The 17,583-nt window shown below is 37.8% G+C and overlaps 1 protein-coding gene across 1 annotated transcript in view; it reads right to left on the bottom strand.

Moving 5' to 3' along the window:
* The window catches only part of ATERDJ2A (DnaJ / Sec63 Brl domains-containing protein), a 128,950-nt gene that overhangs the window by 27,030 nt on the left and 84,337 nt on the right, over positions 1 to 17,583 (bottom strand). Inside the window, exons 6-7 of the mRNA XM_089404473.1 lie at positions 9,454 to 9,631; positions 9,226 to 9,345 (exon numbers count right to left, since the gene is read on the bottom strand). Coding sequence (XP_089260599.1) covers positions 9,226 to 9,345; positions 9,454 to 9,631 — 298 coding nt within the window. The remainder of the gene's footprint in view (positions 1 to 9,225; positions 9,346 to 9,453; positions 9,632 to 17,583) is intronic.

The raw sequence follows: 17,583 nt of genomic DNA, 5'->3' as shown, positions 1-17,583 counted from the left end.
TCTTCCATCTATATTATAATGTTGTGTGTTTGGAAACATGAATGAAAATCTTTAAAATTATGTTTAAAATCTTTAAAATTATGTTTTTTTATAAAACAAAATAAATATTTAATGTATTTTTTACAATGACCGAGTCACTGAAACCGAGTCGACCGAGTCATTACCGTTTCGGAGTTGGAGTCGGAGTCGATCCTCGGCCGAGTCAAAGTCGGAGTCGGAGTTTTAAAACTATGTTGCAGCTAGCCTCTGCATCAGCCTCTGGAGCTTCTGCGTCAGCCCTTAGACCCTTTGTGTCACACATGCTGGCCTCTCTTGGCTCTGTGCAGCTCCTAGCTACTTCTGCGTAGCACCCAACTGCCTCCTCGTAAACCTCTCCCGGCTCTGCACTGTCTCTCTGGTACCAACTCTGCCTCTCTGCTATGTATTCACTACCCCTCGTTGTTGATCACTGATTCTATCTCTCTTAGCAAACCCCGCTCTAGAGAATAGAATGATTGATTACTCTGGTGTGTTCTCAAACTGACCCTCAAGCCTCCTCTTATACTGTTCTCGTTGGTCCATCAACGGCCGAGATTAAATCTTTAATCAACGGCTAAGATTAGATTTGGCTTGATATATGACTTTTGGAACATTTTAACCCAGTTTTATATTAATACCCATTAATATTTTATTTTCCTAAGTTTAGACTTAGGAACTCCATTAAAAATATTAATTATTTTAATATCTCCCAAAACGGTTAGAATCTGCCCAAACCATTTCTGGGTCTTGGAGATCTCATGTGCTTTACCCTCTCCACCAATTTTCATGGCTAGAGCATATCCGATGCTACCCCAAATCAACATTTCGAAGGGTGCTTGGTGGCAACCCAATGTGTATAAAGCAGCTCAATCATGAATTGACTTAAGTTGTTCTGTTTAAAACAAATATCTAGATAGAACGTCAATGCTTCAATCAATTGTTTGTTGCTAAGTCAAGTTCAGCAATATGTTTGCATAACCTAATTCTATCAAGGTGTCCAAGGATTTGCATTCCCACTTTCCAAAATTGCTTTAATAGCTTCACGACATATGTCCCTTTTCCGAACTTCATTATGCCATGTTCTTCATTTCAAACTTCAGAGGCCAACTCCCTCTTCCTTTGATCATCAAAGGCTTGTTACCTCTCAAGAATAGATCGTCAACATATAAAACCAAAATCAAAGGCATACCTTGGTCCTCCACTTTGAAGGTAGAGGTTTGGATCAGCCATCTTTCAGGCTTTACTATGTAACTAACAATGCGGACATACCAAACTCGGGGAGCTTGCTTCATACAATACTTTCTACAAACATAATACTTGACCAAGCCAACATGCTCAGCCTCACACAAATCAATAGTGTGCAATCAAATCAACTAAGTCTACTTGTCAATACAAAACAAATATCAAATTTATGAAAGTTCCTGTCAGTATCACCGTTAAACCTTTTAATCCAAGTCCCAATGTAGAGCTCACATCCAAGTACCAAGTTACAACATTATCTATTGTCAACAGTTGTTATTTATAGTATCAAGTCCGACTTCATCAAGTCATCCTTATGATCATCATTTATGTCCCTAGGTGTGAATGCATACACCAAGAATAAGTCATATAAGTTATATCCATTCATAGTGAGATCACTGCATACTGAATCATAATTGTTTACTCTTCAACCAATGATGCCAATACATAATCAATTATGTCTACATAGCATTGTTATTTCACATCAAAGCAAATTACCATTATCAAGAACCAAATCTGATCAAAAGCCTAATTCATTATCACTGTGACTTTAATCAAGCCATAAGACAAAACATATTTATGAATTGTTAAGCATCATGTCAAAATTCCAATACTACTCATCTATATTAAACCAATAAGCCAAATCTTGTCAAACCCTTACAACTGTTGTTAAATACTGGCATATACTCACTTCAATGATCGAATCAAAATAACATACGTAAATGCAAATTCCAGTCCCCTACAAACACAAGTTTAGTTAACACATTCACACTCTCTATAGTAAGTCAAAAATTCGAACTACCCTACTCGTAGAACTTTCTATTGTCTGCACCATATCTGTAGCACTGTAATACTCTTGGTGTGCTCCTGATCTCGTGCATAAGGCTTCATTTTTTGTGTCCTACAGGCACAACCACACCCATAGGCCTTCTTTCATGCAGTTGGGAGGGCTTGCAACCCCATCCTTAAGCCTTCTTCCATGCGGTTGGGGCTTAGACAAAGAGAACCCTTCTCTGCCAAAAATCAAAACTTGCCAAATCCTTTTTCCACAACATCAGAGGTTTATTCATGTCTAGAATCATTCCTCCAATAGTCAAGTGTCTTCTATTAATATTTTGCAATTAACAATAGGTGTAGAGGTCTCAGAAAGAGTTTCTCCCTCTGAATGGGAAGCCACTATAGTCATCATCATTCAAGTCATCAACCTGTCTATAATAATGTTTTTCATCCAATATTGCAACTGAAACAATGTACTATCCATACCTTATAACATTTAGATACCTTTACACTTTGTATCACTTACTTGTCATGGGAAATTGTAACTCTTTTCTTCCTGCACTAACTATCTTTTCCTACACCTCAGATGATCCTCAAGAAGGATCCACTTATCACGTCTCATCAAGAGGTTAGAAGTATCCAAATACTCAAATATACATTTAGGAAGTATAATTAATGATCAAATCAATAAATCTAAACAAAAGGTTGTTGCTAATGTTGTTCGACTTGAGTATGTGGCCACTAGTGAGAAGCTTGCAGATATATTCATCAAATCTCTAGCACGAGAACCCTTTGAGTATCTTAGGCAACAAATAGGAGTTGACTTTGACCAGCAATGAAGGTCAAATTTGACCTACTTTGGCCGAGCTCAAAAGGAGGTGCTTTGACTATTGATTGTTGACTGGTTAGGGCATGTTGACTATTGTTGACTTTTTCATAATTGTAGTCCTTCATCAAGCTTATTAGATTTACATTGGTTTGGGTAATTAGCAAAAGTCAAGTCACATTGACTTTGACTCTCATCATTGTACTCTATGAGATATTCTCTCTACTAAACATTTGATATTTGATAATAAGAAGGATTAATTAAGGGTTTTGCCCATCTTGGGGTTTTTCCTTGGCTTGAGCCAAATTCTTGTATTCTCTAGACTTGGCTTGTCTCCTACATTTTATTGTTCTTGTTCTATCTACAGTTACTGTCAATGTGAGTTAATGGTTTATGTGATTGCTATTGGAAATTAAAGTGGATTTTATCATTGGACTAATAAAAGGACATTGAAGTAATTGTTTCAAGCATAGAACATACCATTGTTATCTAAAATTAACACCTAACCTCATAATATCCATCAAACCCTAATAACCAGATTGCCTAGGGTTTCCTTCAAACCCTAACCTTCTTTTATGTCTCCTCCATAATCTTTTGCTTCCATCAATGGTGTCTTCATAGGGGTGATCTTCAATGACTTTTCTTCAGCCCAGCTCTAATACCATGTTAACTTTTCTTAGGTCTATATTGTTCTTTGCTTTGATAATTGCATTTCATTAATTACATATTAAATTCACCCCACGACATTATAACATTATTCAGTTTTACAACATCATTCAGTGTCATATGCAACTATATAGAAAGAACCATATCATCATCAATGCAGCGGAACATAAAGGAACAATAGAAGAAAAACATTCACACATAGAGACATTAGGATTGGTCGGAGACCAGGGCAAAACCCACTATGGGGAAAACCCTTTCAAATTCTTCTTATTAGATTGTCATAAAATGTTCAGCAAAGAGAGAGCAAAGTGATCCATATCTTCAACCATAAAACTATCCAGCAAAATCAACATCCAAGAAATGAACCCAACAATGTTAATAATCAAAACCCTAATTCAGAAGCTTGCGATCAACTGTCGAATTACATGGTCAACTAAAAAACCAAACCATGGTTTCCAACCACAGGTAGAGAGTGTACTTGCATGTGGTTGAAACCCCTTGTGGTTGCAACCGAAAATGCATGTGTCATCACTGCAGCTAGAAACCAAAACCCTTGATCTCACGTGCGAGCTTCGGACCCTGCAATTTCAGACTTGTACGAGCCAATCTCCACGAACCACCTCATTGTTGTGTGAGCCAAACCAAAGAAAGAAGAATGATCATGATGATAATGTCCAAATGAGGGTCACTTGACTTGTATTTATAGCCATTCGAGTGTGTCCAATTTCTCCTTTGGGCCGCCTTGTCCTTTTGTGCACATGTGGGCTTCAATTCAAAAATACAATTTCCCTTGTCCAAATCAAGTGCTTCAAAAGTAAAAATTGGTCCTATCGAAAAGAGGAATCTAGTCCCATGATTGGAATTTGTCACTGGGCTGCCAAATTAACAATTTGAAATGTTGAGTTATATGTATAATTTTATATGTTGCATATTTCTGAACTTTTTGAACTTCTTTTATAATCATAAACTTTTCAAAACCTTAACCCCACTTGCAATCCTAGTGAAATTTGCAAACCTGGTAATTAAGATTTTCAATATCTTCTTTAATCTATTCTACTATAATACATATTTTTGCAAATATTGCAACAAATTGTAAGTTTTTAAATAGAAATATTTCCTTATTGCTGATATTATCACAATATAATCAAAATATAACAGGTTAATGGAAAAAAACACCATCCATTCCCTTTGAATCCCACTTTTTGGTTTTTCTAACCTCATTTTGAAAAAAGAGGTTGTTAATTAGTAGCAAAGAAGTTTGCTATCTACTTTCATCAAGCTAAGGAGGGGAAACCCAGAGTTTACATTACCACTAGCCAGCTATTATGGAGTGAGGATCGATCCAATCTAGAGTTTACATATAACCAACTATGAATAAACTTTATGCTTGCATTTTGTTTGTTTTTTGAGATTTAATATAGGGTTTGAAATATCCATTAGATTTACCTCTTCTTACCATTTTTTAATGGAATATTTACTACTTATTTAGGTCTCATTTTTTTGCCGCATTCTTTTTGGATTACTTTCCTAATCAATAATTCCATAAAATATTTATCATTCTATAATCTAGATGACTCTTGATGATGAATCATGACATACATTTATTATTCTTTTGATGTGATTTAGTATCATCTTGCATCAAAAGAGGCCTGACAAGATCTATGCAAAGTTAAGAACGATAGAGCCATGGCCGGAGGTTGCGAGATTAGGTTTTCTGCAGGTCCTTCCGCTGCCGCTGTCGCCCCCACGGTTCTGTTCGATGCTGCAGGACTATTCGCTGCCGCTGCCGCCTTCACAGATTTGGTTGACGCTGGAAAGGGTTGGAGCTTGATTGAGGGATTCTCAACGCGCGATGAAACCTCTTGGATTTGGACCGGATACATCAACGGAAAGGAGCCACTGGTAACAAATCAAAACAGTCAGGTATTTGAGGTTATTCCACCTGTCTTGGCTCATTTCGGCTTTCTTAGGGCGACTCTGGATCCCCCCTTTCATTGCCTGGGGTTTTATGCTTCCTATCTATCGACCCCCACACGTTTTCAGGATGATCCGCCCTCTTTCGTGGGTGGTATTCCCTGGCGAGTTCGCCCAGTCTGCGTCATCGGGATACAGAGTCGACTCCCGTTTCCTCTGCCCCTGTTTGGCTTTCCGCGGGTGCATGGTACAGATCTGCCCTTCCGGGTCCGTAAAGACAGCAGATCTGGGCCGGATCTAATCGCCTCTGTGACTCAAATCGCACCAGGTTCAGGGAGGAAAAAATTTAAGCTAGACCACACGGACCCAGATCAACAATTTTTCATCAGATCAACAGAAGGCAGACATTTTTGTCTTAGGCAACAGACAGTTGAAAGCCAGCCAGATCCAGAACTCAAACCAGTAAAATGGAACCTGAACAAGGTAGACATTGCAGATCTGAAACAAATTTTTATCAGATCAACAGAAGGAAGACACGTTTGTGTGCAGATCTGGGAATGGATGACTGTACTGGATTTAAAAAAAGAGATACAGGTCAAATTGGGCACTCCAGTTGCATTACAAAATCTTTTATTTTCAGGGCTATGCATGCAGGATCAACACACCCTCCAGCATTACAGGGTTGCAAAAGATTCAACTGTTATCCTCAATCTCCGGCTGCGAGGTGGATCTAAGGGATCCACATCAAAACCTACGGGATCCTACAGAGACGCAGCAAAAGGGACAGAAATCCCAAAGGGGAAAGAACATGCAACTGTTAATATCCCTCCAGGGCAGTATATCGTGGATGAAGTACCAGAGAGCCCCTCCATTCCGTTGGATATCCCAGAGGTAAAGGGCATATTCACAGATCTACAAAAAAACGTCGTTATTTGTAGATTTAACGGCTTCTGGCCTAGATCGGATGCTTTGTATCAATGGATACACACGGCATGGACAAAAAACTGCCGGATCCATCTATGCTCGAAAGGATTCTTCATAGTAGTCTTTCGCGTTGAAGAAGAGAGGGAAAAAGCTCTTACCGAAGGACCATGGTTTTGGGGCAGTGCGGGACTATTTGTTACCCCCTGGTTCCCGGAGTTTGATCCAAACACCATGGTGGTGTCAAAAATGCCGGTATGGGTAAGGTTACATAATCTTCCGATGCATTTTTGGCACTTTTCATCCTTAGCAGCAATAGGGAATACCCTCGGAAGAATGTTAAAGATTGATACAGAGAGACATTTAAAAGGAATCTTTACCTTTGCTAGAATTTGCGTCGAGGTAGATCTCAGTCAGGGGTTACCAGAAAGCATCATCCTGAATTTCAACAATACTCAATGGAAACAACCTCTGGATTATGAGAACACAGCATTCAGATGCAGGGGATGTCAACAAACAGGTCATCTGTTCAATGCATGCAAAAGCCTTAACAAGAGCAAGCCACAACAAAGGAAGCACAAAGGATGGCAGAATATAGACAATGTCATAAAGAAGAAAACCGCGGAAAAGAAAGCCCCCACAGTATCAGAAGACGCAGAAACAGAAGCAGAGGAGGATGATACCACCATAGAGGAGGTTGATCTAGAGACCCAGAAGGAAAATACAACAGCCAACAAGGAGCTACAGCCTCATTCATTTCAGGCAGAGACCCAGCAAAATCAGACAGAGATGAGAAGCGTGGATCAAAGCATGGGAGGCATCAAACGGCAGCATCACTCAGATACTTCAGATTCAGATAAAGAAACAGGACAACAGAATGAAACAACCCAGTTAGTCATTGCCTCGACCGAGCCCACTGTGGGAGAGTGGCGCAAGGTTGAAAAGAAAAAGGGGCGAAAAACCTGAAGCGTGAGTTTCTCTCACTGCCGGAAGTCAGGTTTTTTCCCTTTTTTCGTTCTCTTTTCTCTTCTCCTTCTTATTCTTTGTGCACGTTAGTTTACTAACGCTGCGAGCCCATGTGGCATCATACTGAATGCTTCATTGCATGTGCTAGTGTAACTTTTCATTAAATTTTTAATAAAAGGTTACCGTTTTTTTCCTTGGAAAAAAAAGTATCATCTTGTCAAGATTCAGGACAACTATTAAGATTCAATATCAATATGTGATGAATCACTGGACATCTAATACATATTATATATCAATTTTATTCTCATATATACATAGCAATGTGCTTGTTTGATGTTTTTGTAGCTATAGATGTTTAAAAAATGAATAAATAAATAAAAACTAGTTTACCTATATTTTCCCTGATTCAAGGGATATTCCTAACCCTTGGTTGCAACATTGCTATAACTAAATAAAAAAAATTACTATCTCCATGCAGTCATGATCCAAACTGAATCCTAAAAACCCTCTAAGTCTTCAAAAATCAAAAAACTGTCACAAAGGATGAACCTTTAAAAATGGCGGAAAACACTATCGGGAGAGAAAAACATGAAGAAACAGTGGAAAACAGAGCTATCGGCGGCTTAAACAACAATGCACAGGAGCCATCGGCGGCTTAAACAACAATGCACAGGAGTTCACAACAATCTTTGTGAACTGCCACCATGCTTTGCTCTTCCACAAAGTCTCCATGTCTTGTGCCCACATGCCATAGTTACACTCGTCAAGCACCACAGGCTCCTGCTTTGAACCCATATCAGTTCTGTAAAACCTTCATTCAAAAACTTGCAACAACTAGAACCAACAAGGGATTAGCACACAATATACATAATCATAACACTATATTTGTAACCAATAATTCTTCATCACACAGAACAATCCAAGTGATCATCTATTTATACTTGAATATGTAACCAATATCCCAAAAACTAAAGTTGATTCAATCAACTTTGACCACCCAATGTGGTTACACAACTTGCATTTCATGGATTAATCTGCACTGGGTGGATTATTTGTCGCCATTCTTCACCACACAGACCAATCCAAGTGATCATCTCTTTATACTTGAGTGGGAAACCAATCTCCCTTAAACTAAGGTTGATTCAATCAACTTTGATCACCCAAGGCAGTTATACAATCTGCACTTCTGGATTATTCTGTGCCTAGTGGATTACAGTCACCAAGTTGGGATCAGTTTAGTCAATCTGATCTGACAACTAAAAACTCCTCAGTTGACCAGTAAATTTATGAAATCGATCCATGCACAGACACCAAAATACATCTACAGACATCCAAAAGTTGGGTTTAATAACAAAATCCTACAAGTTTTGTAGTAACAGCAAACTAACACGAGCTCCACCTTTATCTCTTTTGCATCTTTTTTAACATATATGAAAATGTTGGATATTTGAACAACATGTCCATTGTCTAATATCAACTACTAGTTACCATTGCATGCCTGTAAAAATGAATTTCACCATTTATCATTCTCATTTATGTTTTCTTTGTGTGCCTCTTTCTTTTTCCCAGTGAAAAGGGAAGACCACTTGACAGATTTAAATGATGGCATGGCAAATTATATCAATTCTATCTGTCTACTAGCCATCATTGGAGGCACACAGTAACTATCAACAGAATTTTGTACAGGTATTCTTCCGTCAGGCAATAAACCTCTGACTGATGAAAGAAAACAATTGATCTAAATTGCTGTAAAGCTTTGTTGTATGATTGCATTCTGCTCTAATATTGTTTCACTACATTAGTGTTATGAGATGAACCAGATCTAGCAGTAAACATAACTCCCTGCATGAGGATAAAATATAAAATGTAGCAAGTTATATCATAGACTTCACAATCACCTTCATAAGTTCTTCAAGTAGGCGGGGGGCAAGTTGCAACACATGTCTAAAGTCAGACTGCAGACCAGAGGGCACAGCTGTTGATTCACGAGTCAACTGTGCCAACAACAATAACTCCGTCTGCACACACAGAACAAGGTTGAGAAGTTAAAAGCAGGATATATGAAAGCACAACACCCTGCAATAAAAAGTCTGAAGTGGCTGCACATTAAATTCTGACAAACTAACTTTGACCAAAGCTGGATACTTTTTCCAAAACTTTGCTTGCTCTTGCTTCAGGTTTTTTGGATCAAAATTCAGTTCACTTCGAACAACCATAAAGAGCTTCTGGAGAGGTTCATCATCACTACGACGAACAGGCATGTCCACATATTCTGCTGCCTTAATAAAAACATCCATCACTTTGCTGCAAATCATATCAATTAACAACTAATGAGATGTAGATAGTCACATATATACAATCAAAAGAAGACAATGATGTCCATATAAGATGTAAGATGAGACACTGTTATATACTGAAAAATGGGTAACAATTAAATGAGATATCGATAGCCAACATGCATGCAATCAAAAGAAAACAATGCTATCCGTGTAGCAAGAAGAAACACTGTTATATACCCAAAAAAAAGCAACACATTATTAATATACACCAATAGATACTCATATGCAATCAAGTGAAGACAACGATGTCCATCTAAAAAGTAAGACAAAACACTGTCTTATACCTAGAAAGGAGTTAAACATTATTAATATACACTAATAGAGATTCATAATCATTAGTCAGTGTATGGTTTTATGTTGTCACTACTGGGAAAAGCTACCATAAGGATATATATTGTCATCCCCTGTTGTAACATAGCAGGGTTGGAATTATCTACTACTTTTGTTCTTTTGGTCCACTACAAGTGGTATCTAAACCATTTGGCTTTGTAAAATTTACCTGGCATCTAAAATTTTCGCCCAAAATCCTACATGTCCATCTATCATTATCATTCCATACTCAATAAATGAAAAGAGGGAAAATAAAATTAAACAAAAAAAGGAATAAGCATAGATAATTTATTTATTAAGATTCATATTTCAAATTTCATTCTCATCTCCATGTACTCTGCCAAATCCTTATATTTGTCATTTGTTAACTATACAGAATCCAGATAACCAGTCTATAACTATACAGATAACATTGTCAATGTGGTTCTTTCTTGATTTAGACCGACCTAGTCAACACTCATGTATTATATTCATAAGTGGTTAAAGCCGGCCTGCTCATTATCAGCCCATAAACCCTCTTGGGGTAAACCCTACAACTTGAGTACACGACTCACCTCTCATTGTAACATCATCTTGAGCTATTGCTCTCTTTATAAAGTGATCTATTCTTTAACCTACAGGCAGCATATCGAGTGTAGCACTCACTTCGTCTAAGGTTGCAACACGTGCTCTAGCACACTTATGTTTCAGCTCTGTTGTTCTTGGGTAGTTTCTCTATAGGGCACACTTGCTAATGCTGCATTGCTTAGAAGAACCTAGTCAACACTCATATATTATATTCCCAGATGGTTAAGGCAGGCCTAGTCATTATGGACCCATATGGTAGAAACCCTCTTGGGGAAAGCCCTACACCTTGACTACACAACTCACCTCTCATTTTAACATTGTCTTGAGCTATTGCTCTCTTGAGTCTTTATACAAGTGACTTATTCTTTAGTCTACAGGCATCATATCTAGTGTCACACTCTCTAACAGACTTATGGTTCAGCTCTATTGTTCTTGGGTAAAATTCCTCTCTAGGGTGCACTTGTTATGGGTTTTGTGCTGTGTTTCCCTAGTGCTATTTTCTCCTCGAGTCTGCTGCAGAATTTAAGGTTCGTTGGTTAGTTCCATTAGATCCTCCTCGCTGCTGTGAACCTTGACAGAGTCCAAATCTCAAGAGAGAGCACCAGCGATGGCACTAATAAAATATTTGTAAAACCATAAAAAATAAAAAATAAAGAATTAAATATGTAAAAGCCTAAAATAACGAAAATGTTAAATGCAGGAGTGATAAATAATAATGTTGAACCTGACATATAGCATATACCTATAATCCATGATTCTATAAAAGAAAACCATTATTGTTTGATTGATTATGCCTCCACCTCAAAGAGATATGCCCTGCCCACTTGCGGTAAGGCTTACACCATTTCTTAGGTGAATAACTTATATTGCAGCCTAGCTCCAAAAAAATTACAGAGATTTACAAAATGCTCATTTCAATTAACTTTGATTAAACCTAGAATAGGGTTGAGTAAGATTTCATCCTTGACATTGCTCTATTGGTTGGAATTTGGGAGTCTGTCTACTCAAGTTGTGGCCACTCAAGGACACCGCTATCTCCTTTGTCATATGTTATTGTAACAAATATGCTAGGGTTACTCCTTGAAGTTGCCAGGGTAGAAAGGGATACTCAACGCATTCTTCTTCTAGATAGTGAGCAGCTAATGTTGATTCTGTTGATGATTCTGCTCTTACACCAGAAATCATCCAAAGCACCATCGAAGAAACAATGTGGTGTCTAGGCATTCTATGCCAAGGCAACAGGAGCATTGGTGCATAACAAGAAGACAAAGGCTCTTATTATTGGGTAGGATGACTTTCCAGATCAGCTTGTCAAAAAGAGGACGATTGTTCTACCTAGTCAAATTTTGAGCAATTGAGGTATTCCCTTTAGCAAATAATGTGCCTTCAAACACCTGTAAGTAGTGTAAGGTTGTATCTTGAACTAGTTTGGAAGCAAGCATTTTATATGGTTTTCCCAAAATAACTTTGGTAGGAAAAAACATTATCACAGAAAATCTTTTGGTAGCGAGGCATGTTTCTTATTGCTCTTTCCTTCTTTAGGATACACAGTTGGAAATGATTCTTTGATAAATCCTATGAGAATCAGGGGAGAAAACCAATCTTCCACTAGCCTCATGGGGCATATGCGCTCTGTCAATAACGGTTAAGGGATAAGTTTCATCGATATAAAAACCTAGAAGGCAATACTTCAAGATAAATGAATTGATAGCCAGTGACTGGGAGTGGGAAGGCTCCTTGGCATATGCTTGCACAGCATCAAGTCTAGGGGAATCAAAGCCAATCTGGAACCTGACCAAATTTTGGATCAAGTATCCTTGGGAGGATTTGCCAGGTTTGACTGTTAGTAACCAAAGAAATATAAGGGGACTGACAGACCTAACAGAGGATGGTGCCTAGTAGCAAGATACATTTCAAACTTTCCCTTGAAGAGGGCACCAAGAAAGGCTTCTGTATTTTGGATTTGTAGAATCATCAATCATTCTCAAAGACTGCAATCTACTGGCAACCATGTGTTCATAGAGCTTTGTGAGATTGTTAATTTTTTTTTGGCTAGCTGCGGGAGGTATTCCCCAGCTACACAAATCGGCTCATGAAAGAAAATTAAAAGAAAAATTTTAATTTGATTTTAAAATTTAATTTGCTCAAGTAGGCCCCAAAAGTACAGGTCGGCCCAGCAAAGAGATGTGCCACTTGGGCACCCTAAAATCACTATAAAAAGACACTTGAACTTCTCATTTTCTCACAAATTCATCACTCACATTTCTCTCTCTCTCCCACATGGGAAGCAATCTGAGGAAGAGGCTGAAGTTTCTAAGGAGCCAGATTTCTAAAACCAGAGTTGACCAGCATTGACCGAGACTTTCTGAGATCTGTTTTAATCATCATTGACCAAGTTTCTGATGCTTGTTTGACCTGCATTGACCGAGCTGCTCTGTGATCTGTTTGACCTGTGGTTAACCAAATTTGCCCTCGCACATGTGGGCGGCATTGTTTGACTGTTTGACAGAGTATTTCTGGGCAGCTTGACCGAGCTGATTTGCTGCTGCAGAAGGCCATATTTCGGCCTCTTTGACCAGGTTTGACAAGTGCTGTATTTTTGGTCTGGGTTGACCAAGTCTGACTTGTAAATATCAGACTGTGCTTTTGCTGAACTGAACAACTTCTCCTAGAAAAGATTGTATTTACAATTGAATTTTGCTGAGTGTAATTGCTTAATGATGTTCAAGGGTGTGCTAAAGTAATATCATATATCATTTGAAGTAATTATCAGTTGCAGAAAATTGTGCTTGTCTAATTAGCACTAGAAAATCAACATGGTATCAGAGCTTTGGTGAAGAAAGGCCATTGAGATCACCCCTTGAAGACACCTATTCTGCAATCTGATCTGTGACCAGATTCTTGACCAAATACTTCCATCTATCAAGCCCAAAAATACGCTAGAAGGTGCAACAAATTTTAGGGCTTGGAGGACCAGAATGGATCTCATTCTTGAAGAGAATGATGTCATGGAATATGTGGCTTCCTACTTCATGAGGATCTCTCAATCGAGAGATCAGCTCAAGGCCATTGCAGAAAATATTGATGAATCAGAACTTATGAATGTGACCCTTAATGGGTTTCCGGATTCATGGGATTCACTTGTATCAAGCATTTGTGGTGGAACAGAAATTCCAATGTTTGATCAGCTATGGGCTTCTTGTACCCAAGAGAAGTCTAGGCTAGTATCAAAGGAGAAGATTCAGAGACCTCAAGATGGTGAGTCCCAAGCATTTGCAGCTCATATGAAAAATGGTAAAGGAATAAGAAACTTGGGAAATTATCATAGAAGGAATACAGGTAGAAGACCTGCTCCCATTCAGGAGCAAAAGAAGAAGGATATGCCAAAAATTCAGTGTTTCAGTTGTCACAAGTTCGGTAACTATAAAAACAAGTGTCCTAAAGCAAAGAATGATAGGAAGAGGAAGGGCAAGCAGCATGTTTCAGTGGCAAACATTGATGATGATGAGCATCCACATCAAAAGCGATCTAGGAATGACAGTACAGATTATATGGATCACTTCTCCCTTTTTGCCCTTACAGGCATTGTTGCAGATCACAGTGACATTTGGTTAGTGGATAGTGGTGTCTCTAGACACATGACAGTGTCACAAAATTGGTAGAGAGGAAGTCAACACAGAAAGGTGTTGGGATAACATCCTTCCAGTTGGAGTCAGGAAAATATATTCATATAAAGGATGTGGTGTATCATGTATGTACCAGGTTTGAAAAATAACCTAATCTCTACTTCATCCTTCGAAGACAAAGGGTATGGAGTTGCATCTGTTGATGGACAAGTCCTTGTATGTACTATGGAATAAGGGCTCAAGCATAGATTTTGAAAAGGTAATTGGTGTGTTGAAGAATGTAACTAGGTTTGGTCTTCATAAATGTATTTAAGTCACAATATAATGTATTTGTCAAAAGAAAGAAAATGAAATTTTATTATTATTAAAATTGACTTATTAAAGCATGGGTTTCATGCTTGGGTCAATTATTTTTAGGTCAAAGCCTCCATTGCAGGATTCTAGGGTTTGTGTCAAGTGTCCTTGTCCATGTCATAATGTAAAGAACCCTTCTTGGGAATTATTTGTCAAGAAAGAAATTTATTTTATATTAAAATTAGTCTTCTAGGCCTCCTCCACCAAGTAAGCCTCAAAACTGGACAAGCCGGCCTAAACTGGGCAGCAAAATAACTATAAAGGCAGCAACTCGACCTCATTTGACACACACACAAGTAGTTCGATCTCCAATCACTGGGCCATGAAAAAGTGTGAAATTCAAAGAAGAAGTTGAAGGATAGCGAAGAAGGAGGACTCTTTCAAGCATAAAATCGAAATTTTCTCTCTTTCCCACACATGTGAAGCTGTGCAGCTGCTGGAAGGGGCCGAAATTCTGCAGTAACTAGGAGGCCGAAATTCTGCTGCAGCAGGTCGAAATACTACAACTGGGAAGTCGAATTTTTGAATTATCGTTCAGTTGGAACTGTTGGATAAGAAGAGACTACTATATCATCTTGGAAGGTTGTCTTGGTGGAGGAGGAAAGTTTGTTCATCTAGGGTCTTGGTCCATCTCAATTTGAATTACTGAAGGAAGAGTTCTACACTGGGTTTTCCCCTATATAGGGGTTTTAGGTCCATCTCAATTTGAATTACTGAAGGAAGAGTTCTTGACTGGGTTTTCCCCTATATAGGGGTTTTAACCCTGGCTGTCCGCCTACATCTGGTGTCCCTGATCTTCATATTTTGTTTTTGATAATTGCTTGATGAACTAAGATAAAAGAAGAACATAAGAAAGATACAAAGAATTCAAAGATATCACAAGTAATTATCAACTAAAGAAAATCTTTTTGCCTTTCTGATTTTCTAACATGGTATCAGAGCTAAGGTGAAAAAGAAAAAGAAAAAGAAAAAAGCATATTAAAGACTCTATTGAGGAAAAATGAGATCAAAATAAAGGGACATTAAAAGGGGATCACATAAGAAGACAAGCCTACTATTTACATGAACAATGAAAAACTCAATTAAGGGAGAAAACAAATTAGAAGGGGCCTCCAACTACAGGGCTTGGAAAAAGAGAATAGATCTCATTCTTGAAAAGAACAAAGTTTTAGATCTTGTTCAAGGAAAAGTCAAGAAGCCTACTGATGAATCAAGTAATGCAGAGAAAGTGAAGTTTAGAGAACTTGAAATCGTGGCTATGAATCTAATAGTGGATGGAGTTAAGGATAACTTAATTCCATACATATCCAACATAAATTCCGCTCAAGAAATGTATGAGGCTCTCTCCAAGTTATTCACAATCAAGAACATTGGTCAAATAGCAAGCCTCAAGAATGAACTAAGAACTGTTAAGATGACAAATGATGATATTGTTTCATCATACTTTATAAGGATATCTAGAATCAGGGATGAACTCCAAGCAATAGATGAAGTTGTCCTAGAAAAGGAGCTCGTAATTACTGCCCTTCTAGGACTACCTAAATCTTGGAGTGCTTTTGCATCAGGACTTAACAGTTGGAAGGATACTCCAACATTTGAACAAATGTGGAATGCATGTAGTCAAGAAGAAGCTAGAATATCGATGGTAAACAACAAGGAGGAGGATGAAGAAGAAAACACCTCAAATGCTTATTCTGCTCATCACAAAAAGAAGGGAACCTTCAAGAAGTTCAAAAGACCAAAGAAGAAAATGGACCTGTCCAAGGTTGAATGTTACAATTGCCACAAAAAGAAGAGAACCTTCAAGAAGTTCAAAAGACCAAAGAAGAAAATGGACCTATCCAAGGTTGAATGTTACAATTGCCACAAGATGGGACATTACAAGAGTCATTGTCCTAAGAATCCAAGAAATAAGAAGAGAAATAGGGATCAAGAAAATGTCACTGATGAAGCTCCATCTAAGAAAAACAAGACTGAAGAAGAATCGGAAGTCAAGGACTTATACTACTAAGTCCTCCCTTTCACATATCCTCCCTTGGTCTTCTATTCTAAGTTCTGAATTTCCTTTATGTTTTGATTTCTAAAAATTTGTAGGTCTAACATGTTGTGTTAAGACATTTTTGAATTATTTTTATAAGTTGTAGGTATCCCTCAAAGATTGGATTAAGAGGGAGCCTCCATCATTTACCAAAAGATAAGTATTTTATTCCTTGTCTCCTCTTTTGTGTTTGGTTTCTCTCTCATATCAAAGTATGTTTGTATTGTATGCTAATAACCTTTCTCTTTATATTTTTCTTGGTTAGAAAAGCTTGTTGTTTGCTCAAGGGTTATGAAGGAGACTTCAAAGGATAGATTTGAAGCATGAAAGAAGTTTTATTGAAGCTCATCAAGATTTGATGTCCTACAAGGTTTGTTAAGGAACAACTCAAAGGTATGCCTTAGACTATAAACTTTGTTATAAAGTTCTCTTCATAAAAGGTATGTTCATTCTATTTTAAATTTGCTTTACATTACTGACATCATTATGTCTAGGGTTTTGAATCACAAAGATTCTTGTTAGGGTGATTAATCATTAGATTGAATCTACCCTCATTATATTATCATTCTTGTGGAACCCTAAAAAGGTTCACTGTAAAACCCTAACCTAAGGGTATGTCGATGTTATTATTGAAACCTATTCTACTTAGGGTTGTTGATGAAATCTAGAATTCCTATTCTTTTGATGTTTTAGAATTGTTATAGAAACCCTAGCTCTTTAGGGTTTGCGGTTAATATCTAAGTCATGTATTGAAACACTAGATCATTAGGGTTTGGTAATTAGGGTTTATGCACTAAACATGTGTAATATTTATAGAAAGGTCCTATGAATGAATCCCTAGGTATGTGCTCGTATGTCTGATAACAAAGTCCTGGTAATTAATATTCTAGGATATGATATATTGTTTTCTGATATGATTTAGTTTTGATGATAAAATCTAGGGTTTGCAAACAAACCCTAGTAGTGTCTAACATTGTTGAAACCATAGATGCATGGTAGGAT

Source organism: Pinus tabuliformis, chromosome 2_2, assembly GCF_031772625.1.
Source record: "Pinus tabuliformis cultivar Carrire ecotype Pingquan chromosome 2_2, CPIR1, whole genome shotgun sequence".
Taxonomy (NCBI): Eukaryota; Viridiplantae; Streptophyta; class Pinopsida; order Pinales; family Pinaceae; genus Pinus; species Pinus tabuliformis.
This window is presented reverse-complemented; position numbering and strand designations above follow the sequence as displayed.